Genomic DNA, 24,940 nt, shown 5'->3' on the forward strand with positions numbered 1-24,940 from the left:
GGCAGACCCCCGACAAATGTTCCATCAGGCATTGAAATGTGCTGCGTGCAATGCATAACCAAAGAGCACACAACTGAACTCAGTCATACCAAATGGGGTGCAAAATGCTGTTTTTGCCTTATCTGTCTCAGCCATTTCTACCTGGCTATAGCAACTGTGAGTGAGTGAGTGAGGCTAGCGTCTTCTCTGGCCTCCAACAGAAAAGAACCAGCACCACCCAACATATATGGCCTTCTTTCTAAACTCATCTCCTAAATAGTGAGCATGTAGTGGAAATCTAGTGACAGGTGCACCTGGTTATATATTTATCTATGTGACGTTGCAGAGAAATCATTGCACTTTGGTGGGATCAGGGTACCATTGGCTGCGCACTGTCCACCCATCCTTGTGATTTTGTAGAAAAAGAAAAGCCTGAAGTGAGTCTGCTGCTGAGTGTCAGACAGTGAAGGGAGTAGGATAACTGTGTGCCCTCTGTACCTGCTTAACATGTATAAAGTTGTATCCTGTAAAAGTGGCCGCGGTGCAGGTCTCATGAGACAGTCCTGCTGTTCATCTGGTTTGGCAGAATTTCACCTAGGAAGTGGTAAGTTACCATGGAGATGAACAAAAAACAACGTGTTGATCATGGTTGCAATGGTTTGATGCTTAGAAATTCAGTTGACCATCATTTTTTATGGTAAATTTGATCCACTTGTTAGTTCATGAATTAATTAGCTAATATAATTGTAGGACAAGATAATGTATGTAAAACTCAGGAACCAGATATAAACATTAGTTTAAATGTGTAATAGGCTGCAGTAGAAATGGTGCACCACACTAGGTAATATATTCTCTGCTATTCAAGAGCAGGTGATCATTCAGGTACATTATGCAAACAAGACTTTATATAATGACATAAAAATTAAGGCAACTGCATCAAATTAAATTACAGCAGAAAAAGTTGCAAGATATAATTCTGCATACATTGCAGTAAAGTACTTTTAGCCATATTATCTAATCTGAAACATGAGTGTCTTGTACATAATCTCTGCTTTTCTGTGCTCAAATTAAATGTTTCTACAGGGGATAACAGTATTAAATTCTATTTGATTGTAAAATATCATTTAATGCTGTCAGACCAATTCTAAATGACATTTTCCAGACTGGGAAAAACAGGAAGTAATTAATGTGGTTAGAGGGACAGTTCACCACAAAATCAAAAATACATATTTTTCCTCTTACCTGTAGTGCTATTTATCCATCTAGATTGTTTTGGTGTGAGTTGCCTAGTTTTGGAGATATCGGCTGTAGAGATGTATGAATTTTTTTGAATATAATGGGACTATATGGCACTCGGCTTATGGTGCTCAAAGCACCAAAATAATACATTTGAAAAATTTGTTGTGAGCAGTTTCATGTAGGAACTATCAGTAGAAAGATCATGATTTCACGAATGACACATTGCTGTTGAGTATTTCAAATGTTTGGGGTTTTTTTTGGCGCTTTGAGCACCACAAGCTGAGTGCCATATAGTCCTATTATATAAAAAAAAAAATGCAGACATCTCTATAGCCGATATCTCCAATACTCGGCAACTCAAAATAATCTAGGTGGATAAATAGCACTACAGGTAAGAGGAAAAACATGTATTTTTGATTTTGGGGTGAACTGTCCCTTTAAACCATCAACCAGGTTTTAATCAGATTATATATTGACCAGATAATTCAGAATGCCATGAAAACAATGTAATGTACAACCATAATGAACCTCAGATGTGTATTTTTCTGTAGCTAATAAGTAGCTTGGTTCCAGATCTCTGAATTGCTGCCCACATCTACAATTTACAGCAATTTAATGGCAATTCACTGGCAAATTGCAATTCAATCTGATTATCAGGCTACAATATAGGCTCTAGATAAGAAAGAAAGTTAAGAGTTTCAAGACCGACAGATTGTCACAAAAACAAGCCCCAAATGTCACAGAAATGTCACATGAAAGCTTTGATCAGCTCATGGAGGTCTTCAGAAAAAACTAAATAACAATCTCCTTTACCTCTCTTTCTGAATTTCAATTGAAACCATGTCACGTGTGCAGTATGTCACAAATCAGCCTTTAAATACCGCCCCGCAGACCTCCCAGAGATGCCTTCATGCAATTTCAAACCAGAGGAATACAAGGTAAGATTGATGTGGCATCCAGCACTGTTGGGCTCTGAATTCTGTAATGGCTTTAGTAAAAAAATCTAAAATATTATTATGTCATACAAAGGTGGTACACTTAAATATTAAACTTTACCTTGGCAGGTACTACTACATGTGACATTACCCTAAATTTAACTAGAGAAATTGAAATTATCAGCAATACTACAAGACACATACTACAATATTTTGATAGTAACTAAAGGTACCCTGTAGAGCTTTTGACCACTATTAGAGCTGTAGAGCAATATTTTGATGAGCAGGTCCCTGTATTATTTGTGTTGTGCTTGTACTATCATAACACAAAGACAGGGGGTGGCGCTACCGTCTTCAGAGGGTGGTATGACAATGGGATAGATCATCTGAGAACCACGAATGTCAGTATCCATTTATTCAGTAGTTGTTACTGGTTGGTGGTTAAAGGCACAGTCTCACCAGACATATAGTAAAGTTTTTCTGTATGTCTTTGCAAAATTGGTGGTGTTAGAAGTATGGTCCAGTACTGAAAAATAAAATGCCAGGTCAGTCTTGTCAGAAATTAAATTGGAAATTAATCTTAAAAAGGCTAGGCTACCCCATCTTTCCTGAACGGTGTTGGACTGAAGATTAAAATTAGATTTAATTTATAGTCACTCAGGAACAGGTTCATCTTTATTTAAATGCCTACATCCAGGAGAGTTGTTCTGATCAGTTTGACAGTAAAAAAAAAAAGAAAGAAAAAAAGGAATTTATTAATTTATTTTGACAGACCAAACATTTTACCCATGTCTATGATCTGATGTTTTAATCCTTAATATAATTGATGCAACTGTGCTTTACTCTTATAGACTCTTCATTTCCTTTATATTCATGTTGAGAGTAGCACAGGACTTGGAAACTGATGCATAAAAAGCACACATTGGTGCATAAAAATTCACCAGAATGCAGGAAACGAAGTGTTGGACACTCAAAATCTCATGGGGGCAGACCCCATGAGATTTTGAGTGTCCAACACTTCGTGTTCACTTTTGATTTGTGTCTTGCCAGCGCCGGCAAGCACCTGGTGGCAACCCTAGCTAGAAGCTTGGTGTTGTAGGGAGTACTGTCAGGGCTAGTTAGCTTGAGCTAACAGCCAACACGTTAGCCAGCCGAGAACATACTAGCGCGAGTCAGTCACAATCACGGTCACAGTAGCTCTTCGAGTTAGCAAGCTCGGTTGCTAACGGGACAATAAGTACACACAGTTCATTCAAGTGACGCATTTGTACCATTGTACCATCATTTGTACCAAACTTTAACTCAGTGTGAGAGTTTCGCACGGATTTCCTTTGCCCCTGTGAGCCAATCCACTGATTGCGGCAGTTCCATTGAAATGAATTGCTTTCGCTGCAAAATGTTCCTGTTTTAAATGCTGATGTGACCAGGCCTTAAGAGAAACCGTTGACCTGCTGGTGGCACTACAAGAAAAGTCAGGGGATCAACTAAATAATCAGGATTCATCCTCTCTGGACCTTGAATGTATGTACTAAATCTCATAGTAATCCATCCAATAGTTTTTGAAACATTTCACTCAGAACCAAAAAAACACAACCCATATCTTATTGAGGGCTGTCCGGAATACTAAAAAAATCATGATCCTCCTATACTGTAACTCCTGTCCTTTGGATTTGTCTCTGTCCAGGGTATGTCCAAAGAGCGGATGATGGAGATCCGCAGACAGTATTGCAACCCCATGATCATGAAGGTTACCTACTATAAGAAACCAGTGTTCATCCACCAGGGATACATGCAATGGCTGTGGGATGTGGATGGGAGGCGATATCTGGATCTATTTGCAGGTGTGGCTACTGTCAGCGTGGGCCACTGCCACCCGTAAGGTCCTTTTTTCTTTGCTGTGTTGCACAGTTATAGCATTATATAGCATTAGTTTTATTTTGATATACAGTTTTCAGTCAAAAATGAATCACTGTTGCTCCGATTCTGACATCTGTGGCTACAGGAAGGTGATAGCAGCCGCAGAGAGGCAGTTGAAGAGATTGTGGCATACTACTAACATCTACGTCTATCCTCCTCTCCATGAGTATTGTGAGAAACTAGCTTCCTACTTACCGGATCCTCTTAAGGTACTGTGGTAGATTTGTTTTGTTTGTTTGATCACCTGAGGGCAGGAGCCTGGATAAATATGTAGGCTAAAATTAAAATGTCTGCTGGTCTGTCTTCCCCTGTCCAGGTTGTATATCTGACCAACAGCGGCTCAGAAGCCAATGACCTTGCTATGTTGATGGCTCGACTTCACACAGGAAACTTTGACATCATCACTTTCAGGTACAAGTCTTATCCTTATGTGCTTGATAATTACATGAAAATTATGTTTACATGTTTGTTTTTTTATCAATGCTTGACAGTAACATTACTCTGTGGCAGGACTTTAATACTGTAGAAGACAAAGGCATGGTTTGTCCTGAATTTTTGTATTGGCGTTGCAATAGGTTGTCCTTCCCATTAATTCAAGATTCTACTTAGACAAAAAGAGATCCTTTCATGGACCATAGACAGGGGAAGCACAGAGTAAACTAAAACTAAAACTAAAGCCCAGACTAAACAGAAGATCACAAGGTCGATGATTCCATTATAAAAAATCTTCTTTATGAATGTCATTGTGATTATATATTATTCTCGTGATTCGTACAGTATGTCAGTGCCTGATAGCTTGATCGATAAGCAGACTTCTCATGATTTAAATGTCCAAAAGGTTTCTGATTGTTTTGGGGTTATCTTCCAGAGGGTCATACCACGGTGGCAGCCAACAGACCATGGGTCTTACCTCCAACTCATCATACAAATACCCCGTCGCCACTAGTTCAGGCTGCACAAATGTATGTATACAATAATGCAGCAACTCACAACATAAAACATATTATAATTTATATTTTAATGAGGTTGAATATATTGTTGTAATAACGTGATGGGATGTCCTCTTGCGAGGCTACTGTACAAAGGCACTTCATAATGTACTTCAGTAAGTGAACGCATCACTGTTCATGTCGCTGTGACCTTCAGCACTGATTCTGACTGTCTTCAGTTCAGTAGTACCTTCAGTCTGTTGCTAGTCCAAGCTGTCACATTCAATTCAGTACAAAACAAGCACAAACAATGCATATAAGGTAAATAGCTGGGCAGCCTATTAGTACGGCAATTATGAGATTATGAATGTTTTTGAATAAGCTTTTAGCTAATAAGTAATGTACTGTGCATTACGGCTCTCAGTCACCAGTGAGAGGTTCTGCTACAGTCCTTTAAAGTAGCTGTAATTAACCTATTCTTAAAAAGACCACTCTTGATCCAGGGGTTATAGCCAACTATAGACCTATATCTAACCTTCCCTTTCTCTCTAAGATCCTTGAGAAAGCAGTTGCCAATCAGTTGTGTGACTTTCTGCACAACAATAGTTTATTTGAGGATTTTCAGGATTTAGAGTGCATCATAGCACAGAGACATTACTCCATTGACCATCCTATTACAGACACTGGGACATTTAATTAGCCTGTAAGGAACTGCACTGGTTTAGTCCTATTTATCAGATCGAGCTCAGTTTGTACATGTTAACAATGAATCTTCCAGGCACACCGAGGTTAAGACCTTTTCAGACCAAACGAATAACTGGTGCAAATAAATCGCACGTCTATCTCCATGAGCCTATCCACACCAAGTCCGAAACTTTCGTATTTCAATTTCGATTTCAACAAATTCCGGATGCCCATAAAAACGAGTCAACCAATAAAATTATGACTTTTTCTCATGCGATCAAAGAGTGGACAGGCAGGAGGAAAGCCAAAAAAGCTGTGGAAGCATATGATTCCTTGAGGTATTATAAGCTGACGGTTCTAAACTGACCATTAAGCATTGTATTAAATGCCGTGAAACACATATAATAAACACATACATATGATCACACTCCATTCAGTCCAGTCATGAATGAATGAATTAAGCTCAGCATTTACACTCGTTACAATAACATTGGCGCCACCCAAAGGAAATGCGATTGTATACATTGTAACTTTTCTACACAGTATTGGACACTTGGAACAACGAGCCCATCTCCACTGTGTAGAGTTGAGTGTGGGTTTATTATAGTAAAAACGTTTTTTTACTTACCCCTACAATTCATAACTTTTTGAGCCAAAAGATACATTAGAAACCGCCATTTTTCTGATGTTCAACTCTGACAAAAACTGAAGTTATTGTATTTGGCCCCAAACACCTCAGAGACACATTATCTAAAGATATAGTTACTCTAGATGGCATTGTCCTGGCCTCCAGCACCAACGTAAGGAACCTCAGAGTTACCTAAGCAACATTGCAAAAATCCCTTAAGACTCTCCAGTTAATCCAGAATGCTGTGGCAAGTGTACTGACAAGAACTAGGAAAAGAGATCATATTTCTCCAATATTAGCTTCTCTGCACTGGCTCCCTGTAAAATCCAGAATTTAAAATCCTTCTCCTCACCTACAAAGCTCTTAATGGTCAGGCACCATCGTATCTTAAAGAGCTCATAATACCTTATTACACCAGGAGTTTTTCCTTGCCACTGTCACCAAGTGCTTGCTTGCAGTGGGAATTGTTGGGTCTCTGTAAATAATATTATAAAGAGTACGGTCTAGACCTGCTCTATATGAAAGTGCCCTGAGATGAATTGAAAAAAAATTGAACAACTGCTAAAAGTTACTGATTTTCAACCGATTCGTTGAGTGACAATCGTGATTCAGGCAGTTCAGTTTAAAGATTTGTTGTTAAAGAGTCATTTGTACATGTACTGAACACCTCTAGTAGACAGTTTAGATTTTTGTGGGTATAAAAGAGTGGATGGCAAAGGTCACATGACTCATTTCCACGGCATGGTACAGCACTGCTCGACTCAACTCGCTTGGAACCGTTCTTTTTTGGTTTTCCATTGGCAAAAGTTGTGGATTTTTTTGGTATCACCTCGGTCGAGGTTCCAAGCGAGCTGAGCCGATACTAAAAGGTGGAGTTATAACAATGCAAACCACTGATTGGTCAGAGAGAATCATCACTAGAATCATCACTTGCACGACACGGGACATCCTGCACAAACCCGACCTTTTTAAAAAGCCAAGATACCATCAATAGCGACCACAATTTTTTTAATTCATTTGACCCAGATTTTAATAAATAGCAGCCTGCAAACCCACGCGTGGTCAATTGATGAAGTACAGACGTCAATATCCTCCATTGTTCCTGTGTTCCTGTGTTTGTGTTGCATTGATGATGATATCACAGCAGTTTAACGCTGCGTCGCTATGACAATCAGCTAAGAATCCCGCCTACATTGAGGGGATACTGTCTGCAATGGAAAACGAAATCAAGAAAAGTAGCCTACCTTGTACCAAAAGCGAGTCAAGTCAGCCAAGCCGAGCGGTACCATGCAGAGGAAATAAGGAAGAGCTGACGCAAATGCACCATGCGCTCCACCCATGCTGCTACACACATCATCCAAACACAAACCCAAACACATGACACCACCACTAATGAAACTAGGTCATGTCTAGATGGTAACCCTGGATTTGTGTGCGTTCCTAAACCTAACCAAGTATTGTTGCCTAAACCTAAATCTCATGAGAGTCTCCGCAAATCCAGGGTTGCCATCTAGACAGGACCATGAAACTATCTATGCACCTTACTAGCTAGGTAACTGTTACCAAAAACTGCTTAGCATTAACATTTAACAAGGACGTGCCACAGGCTACACCACTAGCTATCCATACAAACAAATATGAGAAGCTCTACATTAAGGCTACCTTTTTGCTAACTAACGATAATGCTGTGGCAGCATTCCAAGTTTCATGATTTCTTTTTGCTGCATTAACTATGAGGGACTGTTGCAGATTGATCCAGCTGACCAGGTTTCTTCCCAATAAACAGACCATGTGTCCTGATGTGTTCAGAGGTCCGTGGGGAGGAAGCCACTGCAGGGACTCTCCTGTGCAGACCATCAGAGAATGTAGCTGTGCCCAAGGTACACAAACACCTGAACCTATGGCTCAACACACTCGAGTTATCTCTCTTGCTGCTCTCACAAATAGGCTAAGTCACCAGCATTATGTGTGGGACTAAGCATTATGATCCCCTCTGCAATATTCATACAATAAATGAATGCAATCTGTTCAACTTCCACAGTAAACTTCCTGCATTGTTAGAGTGAATGCTTGACCTTTGAGAATGTATGGTCCAAGGTGAAAGGACATTTATAGTGTAATGTATAGTGTATATTTCTGTATAGACCTCGGTAATGGCTTAAAGGATCATGTATTTTAGTTAAATTACCTGTTGTTTTGATAGCAGTTAATTTGCCAAATCTATGTAGAGTTGCATTTTGACAAAATCTGTTCCCTTTTTCAAACTCTACTATGCCTGTCTTGCATGAGGGTAAGACAGGTCAGTTTTAATTCTAAAAATCAGATAAAATAATTCCTGTATGAAATTCAGTCTCCTTCTTTGGATTGTTTAATTTTTTCAATTCAATTCAATTTTATTTATCAAGGTTGAGAGAGAAAGAGAGAGGGGGAGAGAGACAGGGAGAGACAGAGAGAGCAAAGAGAACATACAGTAGCACAATGCAAGTTCCACATAGAGATGTAAAGTAATAGTAATGGTAGTGGTAATATTAATACAAAAAATAATAGTAATAATAATGCGAGCAATAATAATAATATTAATATATTATTATAATAAAATGAATAATAGTAGCAGCAGGTGAGCAGGAACATGTACAAGTAACCATGCATTCCGGGAGCTCAGTGTTCTAGTCAGGTAGTAGGGTACTTTGAGCTCTTTATATATGATGGTGCCTGACCATTAAGGGCTTTGTAGGTGAGGTTTACCTCTTATAACATACAAGCTAATTTGTGTATTATTACTGTCATCAAAATCATTTTCTTTAATCCCACAGGTCATTGCATGGCAAATGAACTATACATTGGACAGCTCAAAGAGACATTTGCTACAAGTGTCCCAAGTCAAATAGCTGCTTTCTTTGGAGAGCCGATTCAGGTACTGTATTCTGTTCTGCATTATTGATTTAACTTGACTGACTGATTGTATGTCATGGATGTGAACATTACAAATAAAAATGTGAATATACTGAGTAATCTGAACCAAAATCAAATAGTGAGAACTTTGTTGAGTCCTTTGTTTTCATGCCCTCCATGTTCATTGCTGCATGTTCATGTTCAGTATATGCTTGTGTTAATTAAGATGGGACTGTGAGATATGAAAGTGGGTTATTTTTTTGTACAGGGAATGGGAGGAGCTGTGCAATACCCTAAAAACTACCTCAAGGAGGCTTACAAACTTGTGAGAGAGAGAGGAGGGGTCTGCATTGCTGATGAGGTTAGATACACATAAAGTTCTGTTATGCTCAAAAATAAAGCACAGAAAGAAACTAATCTGTTTTGTACCTGACAGGTCCAGACTGGATTTGGGCGAACAGGAAGCCACTTCTGGGGTTTCCAAGGTCATGATGTCATTCCTGATATGGTTACAATGGCGAAGGGCATTGGTAATGGATTCCCAATGGGAGCTGTTGTTACTACCCCAGGTGAGATAATACTGTAAGACATAAAAATCTTGTTTAAAAATTTGCTTAGATGATCTCTGTCTGGTCTACTCAGATGTTTTCTATATGTTTTGGAAAAACATTTTCAATTTGTAATACACATTAATACCTCAATTACTAGTTGCAGGCCACTCCCCACCATCTGTGGTACATTTTATACATGTACTTGCAACAGAGTAATCATGGAGTTGATCACTTCAATTGAATGTACAGTACATTGGCTCTCTACCTCTTTTTTATCGTATGTTTGCGCTGACCTAATATCAAGTTCATTTGTCATTTCAACCATAAGCAAATACAGCTGAATGAAACGTTATTTTTCTCAGGACCAGGATATATAAACCAACAAAAAAATAAATGCACCAAGATGTAAAAAAACATGACAGACATCAAGACAAACATTGACAGACATTGATTCATATGTCGATTACTGTACAGTGTTACAGCCTTGAAATAAGGACGTCTATGTCTGTGACTGGATGTGTGATCACAGTTTGCTCCTTGTGTTATTTGTTGCGGTAGCTAGTTGCCACAGCTCTCTCTTAATGATCAACCTTTAGATGTACTAACACTTACTTCACTCAAAGACCTCATTGTTTTCTTTTTCATCCTACTGGGTGGCATTTCAGGTTCAGAAACCAACATGAAAACACTTTGATATTTCCACGAATCATTTGTAATTCACCTCATCTGAGGAAATATATTTTGGGCTGAAATTTTAATTCGAAGTAGCAGTGAGTGGAGGTGTGAGCTTGTTTATTCATGTGTTTTCCAGAAATTGCAGCTTCATTTGCCAAGGCCTTCCACTTCAACACCTTTGGAGGAAGTCCTATGGCTAGTGCCGTAGCTTCATCAGTGCTTGATGTAAGGATTAATCTTCTCTTTCTACATCAGTCCTGCTCAATAGCAGAAGAGAGTTTTAATTCAAAAATCCAGTCTTGTATTATTTTGTAGCTGAGGCTGAAAAGTCCATAATCACTCAAGCACACAGAATTATAACTCATTTATAAAGTCCAACAGAAATTAAATTGTATGTTTTTTCTGCTACAGCATACATATCTCTGTAACTCTGTAAATCACATCCTGTGTATGGAAAAAAATTTGACACCAAAATTTGTTTTTCAGGATAACAGGCTGTCGGACAAGTGGGCTTTTGGTCCAATAGGACATTTTTCAGGCTATTAGGGTTTCGGAATAATGGGCCGTCAGAACAATGGCATGGCACCAACACTGCCACTGACTTGAAAACAACCCACATTAGCTTTCCTGCTAATGTCTCCTTCTTATCTAACTTACAAATATGGACACATGTTGTGTCCTGCACTGTAGCTTGTTGAACGAGTGACCAAACCTGCAAATATCACTTCGATCTGCTTAGATGCTGGTGTGGTCCTTACTCTCAATACCACTGCTAACAAAACATTGTCTGCCCATGACTTGTAAGCCACAGCACAAGTTTGTTTGCTTTGTCTCTCGTCTCCCTGCTGGGGCTTAGCCTGCCAGCTTATGTCAATCAAACACAGACACCAACATGATCCTCGCGGTGGAGAAGAAAAGAAGTATTTCTGATATTTCCTCAAAGATCCTTTCTTTGACCCGAGAGTTTGCGACGCTAACAAATAGCAAGCTGCCTTGACACTAAGTGCTGACCTTTGACGGGACAGAGAGCTAGAGAGTCCAAAATGGAGGAAGCCATCATAGCTTATCGGCTGTGTTGCACCATTGCACCACTTATATTTAACCTCCTGCTCTACATCAGAGCAATGGCTTTATGAGACAGGAGTCGATGATACAAATGCGTCGTTTGAATAAACTGTTGTCCTGCTAGTGACTGACCTTGGAGAACTTTTTTCCCTCTTTAATAACTTTATTGATTGAAGTGCTGAACAATGATGAACAAAATGCCACAGAGTAAAAAGAACAGTAGAGAGAAAATAGAGAAAAGCTCAGACTGCTAGTCTGGCTGGCTAGATTGGTGGACGACCTGCTCTACCACCAAGCCACAGCCACCTTTAGTTAGCGGTTAGCTCGCCAGCTACAGCACTTCACCAACTAGCCCTAGTATTGTCACTAAATCACCACATAATGGCGTGACTAGGCCTTAATAATATAAAACCATAATAAAATAAATAAAATAATAAAAAACACAGACTATTTTTGACTGCAAAAATCCCCTTTTTCCCCATTAAATGTGATTTCAATTGGACTTTAAACATTAACTGACGGTTTCTTACTCAACAGACTATCAAAGAAGACGGCACACAACAGAACAGTCTTAATGTGGGCACCTATCTGATGACAGAACTGGCAAAACTCAGAGACAAGTATGAGATTATTGGTGATGTCCGTGGAAAAGGCCTGCAGATCGGCGTGGAAATGGTCAAAGACAAGGTATTTAGTTTGTAACAGAAGTGGCGCTCACCTCTCCTCACATGTGTGTTAGTACTGTGCCTGCGGGGGGCCATGGTTCAGCAGTGCCCCAGTTAACCATTAGCTGGGGCAGCAGTGACCATCAGTAATTGTGAAGTACTACTGACTGAAATTTTTTTATGCAGTTAAGTCTGGTAGATATTGTATTTGAAAAGGGAACAGACAGAACCAGAAACTTGTAAAATATCACAGTTGCCCTGCAGTAAATACCAAGATACCCTTAGTTCACTCACTTACAGTAGCTGCCTTTGTATTTGTAATTTACAGTAATCTCTGATAGAAGTGCTTGTGCATCAGTAGTTAAAACTGCAAAATTGTAATGTAGCAAGCAGAGGGATATCAAAAATCATTACCTGACCAAGACTCGCACTGATTAAAGTCAGTCTAACACTTCAAACTACAGTTTCAAATATGACCAATGACTGAATAAACACTTCTGTCAGACTTACTAGTAAACTTACTTTCTTATTTCTAGTATTACTTTCAGGTTTATTAAAGTGTTTCTGTTATTTTGTCCAGCACTTATTGGTGTTCCCCACAGTGACATAAGGGGAAGTTAAGAAATTGTCTGTTACTACTTTGACCATCAAATCCATCATATGCAATATCTTCATAATATATTCTTTAGTACTTTGAATTACAGTTCAAATTAGTAACTGATTGACCCTGAGGAGGAATAATCATCCCTTGAGGATGTTTTCTGTGGCTTTGTTTGAACTGCCTGCTTTTTAACCCTCGGTTATTATTAACATAGAAATTGTAGCTGTAGTAATACCAGAAATCTTTTTCTTGCAAACACTTACACACAGGCACTTGCGTTGATGATAGCTCAGTGTCAGTTCTTGTGAAGGTGTACTTGGAGCTTTTGCACATGTTAGCCTTGCCAACATACACATGTAAAGCCTCTCAGGCCATTTAGCATAAGTGGATAGTTGCTTGAACACAGGCAGATGGATAGTGTTCATAATGTTAGTTACATGAATATAGTTCATATAACACATCCAGTCATATCCACCTGTTTTACCTCTTCTCTATCATCCACAGGCCAGCAAAGACCCACTGTCTCCTGAGGCAATGAGGGAGATCTTTGAGGACATAAAAGACATGGGAGTCCTGATAGGGAAAGGAGGAGTATACGGACAGGTAATAGCACTCACCTTGGAAAAGGGTCACACTACAACAGAGTCTTAGGGAAGCTCTGAGGGGGGAAAAAAACAGGATTTCTAGAACAATTCCAAATATTTTAGGAAAAAAACTGTAGCGTTATAAAAATAAATTTGAATTTTTGAGAAAAAAAAGTCATATTTTGAATTTTTGCTTATCCAAATCAAAGATCTACAGATAAATTATAATTTTTGAGAAAATAAATCATAATGGTGTAAGAATAAAAAAAAAGTTATTATGCAAAGAATAAGGAGGGGAGCTGCTAGATGCAGAAGAGTGAGAACATTTATTATGCTAAATAAGTGAACAATTACAAGCACTTAAAGCGAGACTATTGCTACAACTAACTTGCTAAACAGCTGCCACTGTGGCCACAAGTGACAATTACAGGATAACAGAAAATGCTAAAAAGTTGTGTAAGAGAAGCATAAGTAGAGAAGAATCATTAAGTCAGCAAACAGACTCAGTAATGTCAGCAAAATCTATAAAGATAGCTAACGTTAGTTAACATTAGCCACCATAAACTGGTCATACCAGACCAAGTAAGGTTATTGCAGCAAAACCTCTGACTATTGAATTTATTTGAAAAGCAAAGGTGTGTTTAATTGCTTTTATTGAATTTAGTTTTTCATTCGTAAGAGGACGACTTTGTCATTTCTTCTTTCACAAATTACATGTCTTTGTGCACATAACCGTTTCACCCTGCATCAACAAAGACTCGTGTTCCTTTTAGTACTGGCTTGACAAAAGGAACCCCACTTCACTTTCTTCTTTGTGTTCAACATGGCACATTTTGTCATCAAATTGTGATTGGCCCAGCTGCTGTAACCTTCGATTAAGACCATCTTTGATCATTTTGCCTACTACTACACAGCAGATGGCTTTCACTTGCTTAGGAAAATAAAATACTGCAGATATTTTTGTTTCTGTTGACCAGCCATTATTCTACTAGAAGAAAAATAGAACAATATGGTTTTTATTAAAAGTCCATTCAATGCAGTCAAAATGTCACCGTCACAACTACACACCTGGTCTTGCGAATTGAAAAAGAGGAAGAATATAAAAACCATTGCATATAAAACTGTTCAGATTTATTCACAAAGCAACAATGAATAAATCAGCAGTCCTTAGAATTTAGTGTTCTCAGCATTAAACCTGTCATCACGTTGGCCTTGCCTTTGAGAGCATCTTCTTCTGTTAAAAATAATTACAGTTGCAATTGTAAGTTTTCCATACATAAATAACTATTATGAGCCAATTCTAAATTTCAATACCTCCTACAACAAATTCTAGTTCTCAGAAGACTAACATGTTGTGCTTTACACTGATAATTTACTATAGGAATATTCCCATCCCTACCTCTTAAAATATGTGCCAGAAATGTCTGTCTTTACTAGTTACACAGAATAAAGAACCTGACCTGGTTATGCATGTTTTCCTGGTAATCAGTGTCTCCATAATCTCCCCTCGTCTTGTTTTCTCACTACTTCAGACCTTTCGCATCCAACCCCCCATGTGCATCACCAAGGAGGACGTAAATTTCTTCCTGGCAGTTTTTAACACGGCCGTCCACAGCTACATGGACAGAAAATGAACCTGGAAACCTGGAAATCCAATCAGCAGCAGACTGCATTTTTATAACTTAAAATGTTAAACATGTAATTGTTAATCATTTTGCAGACTGCAAAATTCATTGTAAAAGGGAACTTCAACACTTAACTATGATCTGCATGTTATAATTATAAAAACACCTACACTGCAGTCAGTTTCTTTTACAGTGAGGACTCATAATTATTCAATACACTGAGCAAACATCACTACTTATGTATTATGCTGTGTAGTTCTACTGAATCAATATTGTCATGATTGTTTTGCAGTCAGTCTGCAGTTGAACACTCTGTTGCTGACTATATATACCTGCATGCAATAATGATCTCATATTTGATGAAACAGCTATTTGTGCTTTTACATATTTTGTTTTTCTGCCTCACCAATAAAACAGCATATTAAAAAAAGGAACATGCGCATGTTTTGTACAGACATATCCAACAGTTGTTTATTGTTAAACATTGTTACCTGAGGCATAAATGTAAATCATTCCAGAGTTGTTGAATAAATACCAACATGCAGTCTCTTATTTTTATGATGCAGTAATGCCACTACTGAGCATTTCATGATAAACCAAGAGAGATGATTCCCAAAACAGTAAAGGATCTGTTAATAGGGATAAAGGTGCATCATGTGCACATTCTGTATCTTCTCCACTGGTTTATCAGTACACAAAACCTGCTCAAAGTTTCAATCATTCCAATCTGGAAGACTCATAACGGTAAAAGGAGTCTCAATGTCTCACACATACACAGCTGTCTCACCGAACATGATGTAATTTTAAAAAAAAACTATCCGCTCTTCGTCAGCCAATCTAGTCCATTAAAGTCCACTTTCAAAAGGCTTTTTCTAGTTTATCTTCCAAGAGACATCTCAGAATGTCGTTTCCTGTATCCCTGCTGAGTCAAACTCTTTCAGGTTCATCAGCCCAGATGAAAGATGTGTTATCTGTTCTTCTTCTTGTCTTTTTTGCTCTTGCTCATGGAACTGTGAGCAGCGTTTGAGGAGACAGCAGAAGCGTGGCCGCTGGTCTTCAGATGGTCAAACAACTTGTTTCGTGTGGGGAACTCATTGTTACAGGTCACACAGCAAAGGTTTACTTCCTTCTGGAGGTGGAAATGGGGATATGAGATTTAATAATATAAGTATGGATCATTTTCTTACAGTAAGTGCCATTTTTTAAAATAATGTAATAAGGGTCTTTTCGATAACTCAAAGGGATAGCAACCTAAAAACTGATGCTGTTAAAATGACGAGATGAAGATGATGAAATGAAGTGTGAACACATACGTAGGCAGAAGAAATTATTAAATGGATAATGATAAATACAAATCACATAAAATACCATTAAACTCTGGGTTTTACTATACAAACCTCAGAAAACTGTTCTCCTCCTGTGTGTGATTTGACATTCTTCGGTTTGTCTTTTCCTCCTACCTTCTTTCCTTTTGTCTTCCCAGAGCTGCTGAGGCAACATTTAGATGACAGATAAATAAAACTCTGATACTAAACTGCAAAAAAAACAAAAACAACCATTACATTTTAAAACTCTCAAGTAATTCATGTTATCGTGCCTAATTTAATTCAGGAATTAACTGTGTTACATCCCCTATTTCTCACACTGAGTAGAGTCGTGGTAGTCCTGCTCACAACTGAGTATTTTTTGAATGTCATGTGCTCATGAAAGGATTTTGAAATCTATGAGGAGATGAGGTTCCTGTTTTTCCAAAAAGATTGTTTCTTCTGTTTTGAATATTATGCCAAGAATGAGAATTAAAAATTTAAAGCTGCATTTATCAAAATGTTTCTGTTAATAGATCAAATATGAATACATTAATGTAATGTGAAAGGTCTTGCTCGTAGTGATGAATTCACAGAGAATTATCACCTGACTGCAGTTCACCTCATCTCTACGGAGCATTTTAGCACTTTTGGGCTCATTGTTTTGGATTTACGACCCACAAACTCTGCTCTCATCATGCTTGTTTCCAACAGGCAGCTGTTTCCAGCGAAAAAGCTCTACTTAACCAAATGTCCATTACCTGCCCAGCACCAAACGTAAAAAAAAGTTAGGAGACAAAAACAGAGCTAAAAGGTGAGTAAAAGAGGACTTTCAAAAAGTATTTTAAAAAAAATAGGATATTCATCAGGCTGCCAGAAACACGACTCCTAATGAATGCTAATGTTGCTCTGTGTCTGCTGGATGTGTAAAAAGTCTACTGATCGCCATAACAACTTTTCAAGATGATAATATGTTAATAAGTGTTGCGTCTTCTGCTGCCCCCAAATAATAATGAATAAACGCAGCTTTAAACATTCAGTACTACTGCAGCCAACTGGCATTTTCTTGGTCGCCTCTGAGTAGAATGAGGTATAATCAGTCTTTATTGCCAAAGACACATTTTTACTGCCCCATAGCATAAAATATCAAGTAGTTTCAGTCATGACACGAGAGGGGGCTTTAGTCTAATAAGGCTTAACTTGTGGCATCACTAAAACCATTAAAATGCTCACTTTTGAACAAATCCAGAGAACCAGACAGTGACTGTATCTGGTAACATGAACACTTCACAGATCTGGAGATGGCAAAAAAAAAAAAAAAAAAAAAAAACTGGACTGACCTCTTGACTTCTGTGGGAGGGAGATCATCCTGCTTCTCAGGCTCTGTAGGCTCCGGTGACTTCTCTGGGGCATCTTCCTCGCAGGTGGTCAGCGTTGGTTTCTCATCCTCCTCCTCCGGAGCACTATGCTATGGAGGAGGAGAGCATGAATAGAGAATAGAGAAGGCTTTTAAGAAAGATTCACATCATGGGCATTAATAGTACACTAAACCAGACACAGCCACTGAAGGAAAATAAAGATATGCCTCACATGTACTACTTTCTGCTGTTTCTTTTTCCTCTTTTGCTTTTTGGACAGCCTGTGTAGGTTAAAAGAAATATGTCAGTAAAAACAACTAAGAAGTTAGTATAAAAACCACCCTGACAACCAGGTGAAAAATAGGTATTTGTTTCTATTATCACATCCAGCTACATACTTTTGCCTTGGCTTGTCTTCCTCCTCCTCTTCCTCCTCCTCATTTTCCTCCTCTCTTCCCTCCTTTCCGTCCAGGTTCAAACCAAGTGAAACCTCATCTTCCTCCAGCTGTTGCCGCAGCAACGCCACCATCTCCCGGTGCTTTTTGGATTTTTCATGGTTTTTCATACTGTAGAGAGGAAAGTAAAGAAACAAAAAGAGATGTAAAAGTCCTTAATAACATAGATTTAACAATGTGTGAAGTGTATAAAAGCCCTTTGCAGATTTGTATTATATTTGTATTATTATAAGTATTAACATAATCATTAAATGTTCTGTAAACGATTTTGCTATATAAACTTATAGTGCTATATAAACTTATAGTGGAATAATGGCGTCCTGAGCAGAGGATGACGTCATACCCCCTCTGCCTCTTTTGTTATTGCAGCTTCTCTGTGCTTTGTTTATACAGCCGCACTGGCTGCGCGTGTATGTTAGTGCATGTGAGTCCCTTGCCGTGAAACTGTTCGTCTGTGAGGAGAGCTATTTCTTTTCTCTTTATTTTTTTTCTTTATCTAACACGGTGAATTAAAAATTTATTTGCGACCAAACCAGAGTTGGTGATTGTTGGAACAGCGGAAAGACAAACAAAGATAGTTTTGGTGAGTTTTATTTTGTTTCTGTCCAGTTTGAATGAAGTGTGTTTTACGATGATCTGCAAGGTAAAATTACTGTTTTACTGTTTGTGCGCTGTAGTGCAACATTTCGTGGCATTCCTCCATGGAAAAGCTAAATTAGATAAATTAAGGAATAAAACCCACAACAATGAATCATTTCAAACTGTGCCATGTGTCTGAAGTGTGCAGTAGCACTAAGTAAAAAGTAAGAAAACAAAAAACACACAAACAGAAGCTTCAACAGCTCCGAGCAAGTTGATGAATCAGGACCAAATCAGTAAGACAATTCCCTCAACACATAAACATGCAAATAATGGCAACAACTAACCTTCATCATTCAAGCTTGACTATTACAGTTTTTCTCCATTGTTCAGATTGTTAGGAACAAAAATCTCTTCACCACAGACAGCAAAAACAAAAGGAAAAACACACAAACACATTTTCAACAAAATACATGAAGTCCACAACTGCAATCATTTAGTTGTGAAAATAAAATTAATCAAAGATTTTAGACAGTCTGTTTACTACTCAATTTCTTTCCTGTCATTTACATCAGGGCCACAGATCCAGACACATCATATCTACTGTTTTTATTAGTCTCCCTGGCCCAACACCTCTAATGCCACGCTGGACTCAATAACAGTTAGGTGAATGCATTTGAGGTTGTCACCACTGCATTCGGATCATGTGCTAATTAAACGTTGCTAAAGTCACTCGTAGCTTAGCGAGGTGAAATAGCATGTAGGTCCAGAGGATAGCAGGTAGGTGGAGCGGGTGGGAGGTTACTCACGCTTTATCTGATTTGAAGGATTTGTCACAGGCTGGGCAGTACAGATCATCATAATAATCAATTGACAGTTCGTCTCCATCAGGCTGCTCTGCATCTGTGAATGAATATTTATGCACTGAAAAAGGCACCACACACACAAACAAGTACTTTATACTTCACTGACGATTAACTTCTATTTAAACATCACTTCAAATAAAATCTGTGGAAACTGATGACATCATTGGCTTGGCTGATGGTGTATGCCGAGTACAACCTGCTCCATTTCAGAGCCTTGTTTCATTACTCAACATGGGACTATTCCGTGCAGTCGCCCTAGTTAAGTTGTTTCATTCACCGTAATACAGAGCTGGTGTTGCATTGAGCTGAAGGTTTTTACTGGAGATGGTTTTGCTAGATGTGTGTTACTACGAAGAAGAAGATAGTTGTCTTCACCCTCTACAATCCTCTAATGGCATCAGAACACAAGCAGCCCATGTTGACCAATCACAGTTCCCATTTGGTATCTCTGTAGCCCTGATGTGTAGTTACATTTTTGAGGGGAAACATGTCAGCTATGATGTAGCTACAGGAGCTGATGCATGTACCTGCTGTAATCTCAACATAACCTCTTAATGTAGAAGTATAAATGAAGCGTAAATCTCAAACACACAGTCTCACTGACCTCCTCCCTCTTCACTGTTCTTCTCCCGTGCGTCCATATTCAGCTCTTCCTCCTCACTCTCTGATGCATCTCCAAACTCCTCTCCGTACTGAGCCTCTATCTGCTGCAGCTCCTTCTCAAGTTCAGACATGGCCGCCCAGCTCTGCTCCTTGTACTCATCTGCCAGTCTTGGATGAACATACAGTACAGTATGATAGTAGTATTATAGTATGAGAAAGGAACAGTGAAAAAAATAAATGTCACATTTACCTAACTATCCATCCACTACTTACTTGGCCTGACTGAGCTTCTGCTTTCGCCTCAGCTCCTCCACCTTTTTGATCTTCTCAGCATTCTGCTCCTCCACCAGCTTCCTGTGGGCCTGCACACGTCGGTCACGCTTGCGTACAAAAGCCACGAGTTGTCGCACAAGCTCGTTGCGCTCCTTTCGAGCCTTCTCTCTGGTCTTCTTGTTCTCCTTCTCCATGGCCCTTTTCTCCCAGCGGTTGGAGGCCTGCCTGGTATCATACTCCTCCTTCCAGGCAAAGTTTTTACGAGAGCAGAAGCTCTGCCAGTAGCCGTAAAACACGTGCACTACCTGTAATATGGAAATAGAGACTGATTAAGTACACCAGCCTATTAAAAATCTTTACTGGTTCACTATTAATATTTTAGTCTTGTTACTCTTTAGTTTTTTGTTTTTACTCAGAGAAAGTAGCAAAAAAGAGCTTACTATTTTTTTTTCAAGTAATTTAACTGAATAAAGAACTCTTAGATCATCCAACAGAGGAACAATCTCGAGACAATTGTTTTAAGTGTGGGGCTGGCTTACGGTATCATAGTCACTCTGAGAGTCTCCAAAGGGAGGAAACTCCTCCTCCTCTTCCTCATCTTCCATCCTGCCATGCTCCATCTCCTCCTTAACAATGGACTCAAAGAGATTCCTGTAGACTGTGTAAAAGCCCTAGGGAGAGAGTGTGGATAAAAACATGAGGGAATAAATGTTCTGAGATGCACAAAGAACTTCAGTCCCCACAATCCCAAGGGATGAAGCTGCCTCCACCAACCTGAACAGCAAGTGCTGTCGTTAAGGTGGTGGACTCTCATAGTTTTTAGAATTTAGACCAAAAAATTCAACCTGGGTTTCATTAAATCTTGGGTGATTTTGGTAGACTGGCTGTGTGTTCTTGCATACTGAAAAGGGGACTGGATGTTTTTTTTAAGTGGGACATCATTTCCAGCTTTCCCACAGTCCTGCAGCTGACATAAATGGTGTCATTACCTTTTATCTGCCTTTTGATAATCTCATTACTGCTTTCTCTTACGTGTACACTCATCCAACAAGGACAGACAGTCTGACCTGTTATTTATTTGAGTGGTGCCACAACTCCTGAGTTACATGTACTTTTTAAAATCAGGAGACATCCAATCAAGTTGTTTGGTATGTGTTTTGAGTGCTTCAACTTCAAGAGTATTTCATAACAGAAATCTTTTGCGGATAAACCTTTAATTGCCTCCCAAAACCTTAATCATTTTCTTTTCCTCCCCTCCTCAGGAAATAACATAGACAAAGTAGAGAAGAGATTGGGCTACATTGACCAAATATCATATGGTAATGTAATTGATTTATCCTCCACAAAATTAGACTCCAGGGGACGTTTGAAATTAGTTTCTTTGGCAGATTGAGATCCTGTTTCTGTTGGCATTTTCTTTGTCTGAAGAACAGCACCGAAAAGACCTGATTGAAGGTTTGATGAGTCCATTTGTGAGTACTGAGCAACATGATCCTTGCACACATGACCGCAAACACTCACCTTCTCGTCGTCTCCGTAGCCAGAGTAGCAGGTGACTGTGAAGTACTGCAGCAGGTCAATGCTGTCATCTTCATAATCTCCACTCAGTCCTCCTTTCAACAGAGCATCCCTGTGATTGTCATACCTGCCACACAGAAGGAGACAGAAGTATCGAACTAAGACATACTTAACCCACATGGTTTGTACATAAAACAGTAAAGACATTGTGACTCAGGAAGAACTCTTTTCACATGTTGAAATAAATGTGTACACACCAAGCTCTCTCCTGTGGATCACTCAGGACATCATAAGCTGCCTGAATCAGCTTGAACTGCTCTGCCGCCTCCTCAGCATTGTCCAAGTTTTTATCTGGGAATTTCAGAACGAAATCACAGCTGTTGTTAGAGTGACAAACTTTATTGAAAGCTTTATTGACAATTTTGTACGGTTCGAGTTAACGGCATATTGATGCAAGGATAAAAAACTGAAAGTAGAAGGAATATACCGGCACAAAGCAGTTTCAAGCATAGCATCTTTACAATCTTCTCAGAGTAAAAAAGACATAAAACAAGTTCCAAAGACACGGTCACCCAGGCGAGCCAGAGGAGTTTAGTAAATAAACACTGTGTAACCTATATGTAATGAAGTGTCACAAACAACTACAGTATTAAAAGTCGGTGCTTTCTTTTAATTTGTCTCACTTAGAAAGCAATAAATGCAATACCTCCACTACATTTTAGAGGCAAATGATGTACTCTTACTACATTAACGTTACACTTATCTGACAGGTGTTGTTGCTCGTTTTAGAGAATAAGGTTTGAATGTAAAACAAATAAAGTTATAAAACACAAACTGTGTTTGTGGCATTATCTGACCAATGTAATAACTTTCCATCATAATGCAGTATCATGTGTCACACCATTCTTAGCAAGGACTGCTGTTCACGTTTGATACTTACCAATACTAACAATACTTCAAATTACACATATAGAAATCCAGAAATTTTACTTTAAATGAAGTATTATCACACTGCGATGTTCATACTTTTAACTTACATAAGGGATATTCTCATCCTATTTGGTAACGTTGCGTCCATAAGGTTTCTACCACAACTTACCTGGATGCCATTTCAATGCTAATTTACGATACGATTTCTTCAAATCATCGTCTCCTGCATCTCGTTTCACACCCAATATTTCATAGTGACACTTCATTGTTAGCTAACTGTAAAGAGAAACTTGTATCTGGGATAAATATTCAGTAAAATGATGTTCACGTTGTCCCGGACGACGCTAACTTTAGCATGTAGCTAATTGAAGCATGCTAGCGACCGGGCAGCATCTATATTCTATCTCTTAAGTAATCCAGACTTCTCAAGTGATAGCAACAATATTGTATTGTTTTGGCCTTACATACTCAAATCCGCGCAATGTCATTTGTCACTGAGAAACAGCGTCTATACACTAAATTAATTTACGACCGGTTGTTAGGAGCATAAGCCGTGAACATAACTGTGCTGCTTGGTGACGCTTAATCTCGCGAGAAGTGTTCTTCTTTAGTTTATAATTTCGGCAGATTTAAAGATATAATCGTGTAATGCTGCCCTCTACAGTTCGAAATTAAATAAAGATTTTATATTATTAGGGTCCACTCTCGGGAAAAGACCAATGTAGTGAAAAGAACATTTTATATGAAATTATCACAGTTATAATCTTCCAGGTTCACACATCTCTCATCTAGATTTTCCTCCCTGTGCAACTAACGGCAATCTAGTCCAACTCTATGCTTTGATCCATCCCTTATTTTCTGGAGATTACTAATTTTGTTGCTTTATCTGCTTCTTCTTCAGTCTCCTAAACTGGTGGCTACAGCTGCCCCACCTTGCACCCTCCTTCAGTCTTATCTGGATGTATTACAGTTAGGTCAAATCTAGGTTTTGACCTTAACTGCCATGGCTACAGGTGAGCACACATCTTAATGCACTTCATTGGAGATGTGATTTCTAAAACTCCCAAGCAGACCTTCTGTCTTCTCCCATGCATTTATTCACCAATCAGCTTGTGCCAGAACCTGTAAACTTTTCATTTTGCCAAATAATTTAGTGGTTTGTTTGTTTGTCCTGGTCCTGACCACATCCTGAAAACCAGTGCTAGACAACTAAGTGTCATTTTTCCATATATATTTCAGTATTCTTTGGAACAGCAGATTGTAAAAAGATTTGAGTCAATAAACGATTATCACCCTGTGGCCCTTACCTACCTTGTAATGAAAACTTTTGAACAAAATGTTAAAAACGAGATTTTAGCCATAGACTGGACCCCTCCGGTTTGCTTATAAGGCAAGGAGAGGGTTGAAGGTGATATAGTAACTGTCAATGTGTAACTGTCAGTATCAGGAGTGCCTGAGGCCTATCTCAAGGTCCGGCTTAGCTTGGACATCTGGCACCTAGTAACCCAAAACAACATAATCACAGAGTCCTGAGGCCTCTTTTGTAAAACCATCTGTTGGTCTAAGTTTCATAAATTCTATTACGCCCATAAAACCCTTTGGTCACTTCTAAATTTCTCCAACAATTAGTTAATTGATTTTTTTGACAATCAGAGAATAGAGAGTTCAAGTGAATGGTTCTGTGTCTAGTAAACACTCATGTTCCACAGGGTCTCCTCGGGGCTGTGTCCTTTGCCCACTTTATGTTTGTCTTGCACACAAACGACTGTCAGACTTATTATAAAGATCGGTGACTGGATGAGGTATGTTCTTAAGTTTGTGGATGACTTGTAATAGTCAGCCTTCTGCACGAGGACATGAAGTCATGGCCCAGTCGCGGGAGTAATTTGTCAGTTGGAGCAAAGACCAAAGAGATGTTCATTGACTTTCACAGAAGACTTACTTCTCATCAAAGGTGAGCCTGTGACTGCAGTCCACCATATATTGTATTCATTTCCATTTTTATACATTGTTGTATTCGTTTTGTATTTACTATTATTGACTACTGTCTGTAAGGCAAATTGCCCCTCTGGGACATTAAAGCTT

General features: G+C 38.8%; 2 protein-coding genes across 5 annotated transcripts; one reads left to right on the top strand and one right to left on the bottom strand.

Moving 5' to 3' along the window:
* Positions 1-354: 354 nt before the first annotated feature.
* LOC122865333 (alanine--glyoxylate aminotransferase 2, mitochondrial-like) lies at positions 355-15,403 on the top strand. 3 transcript variants are annotated; one of them, XM_044173614.1, is made up of 14 exons: positions 355-583; positions 2,110-2,156; positions 3,838-4,028; positions 4,156-4,279; positions 4,387-4,481; positions 4,939-5,032; positions 8,098-8,191; positions 9,125-9,225; positions 9,472-9,564; positions 9,640-9,772; positions 10,566-10,654; positions 12,032-12,181; positions 13,265-13,363; positions 14,877-15,403. In XM_044173614.1, exons 1-14 carry the CDS (start codon positions 487-489, stop codon positions 14,976-14,978), a joined length of 1,509 nt encoding a protein of 502 aa, XP_044029549.1. In that variant the 5' UTR covers positions 355-486; the 3' UTR covers positions 14,979-15,403. The 3 variants fall into 3 exon arrangements, with proteins under 3 accessions (XP_044029549.1, XP_044029548.1, XP_044029550.1); XM_044173613.1 differs by having other exon boundaries at positions 361-583; positions 2,074-2,156; XM_044173615.1 differs by lacking the exon at positions 2,110-2,156 and having other exon boundaries at positions 429-583.
* Positions 15,404-15,413: 10 nt separating this feature from the next.
* Positions 15,414-23,457, bottom strand: dnajc21 (DnaJ heat shock protein family (Hsp40) member C21). 2 transcript variants are annotated; one of them, XM_044173611.1, is made up of 12 exons: positions 23,025-23,457; positions 22,183-22,276; positions 21,929-22,052; positions 20,947-21,078; positions 20,408-20,712; positions 20,136-20,302; positions 19,475-19,568; positions 18,030-18,197; positions 17,864-17,912; positions 17,614-17,741; positions 16,367-16,457; positions 15,414-16,098 (listed from the first exon to the last, which is right to left on the bottom strand). In XM_044173611.1, exons 1-12 carry the CDS (start codon positions 23,119-23,121, stop codon positions 15,937-15,939), a joined length of 1,611 nt encoding a protein of 536 aa, XP_044029546.1. In that variant the 5' UTR covers positions 23,122-23,457; the 3' UTR covers positions 15,414-15,936. The 2 variants fall into 2 exon arrangements, with proteins under 2 accessions (XP_044029546.1, XP_044029547.1); XM_044173612.1 differs by having other exon boundaries at positions 16,367-16,454; positions 23,025-23,456.
* Between the last annotated feature and the right edge of the window lie 1,483 nt (positions 23,458-24,940).

The sequence above is a fragment of the Siniperca chuatsi genome, linkage group LG18 (genome assembly GCF_020085105.1).
Source record: "Siniperca chuatsi isolate FFG_IHB_CAS linkage group LG18, ASM2008510v1, whole genome shotgun sequence".
NCBI classification, from domain to species: Eukaryota; Metazoa; Chordata; class Actinopteri; order Centrarchiformes; family Sinipercidae; genus Siniperca; species Siniperca chuatsi.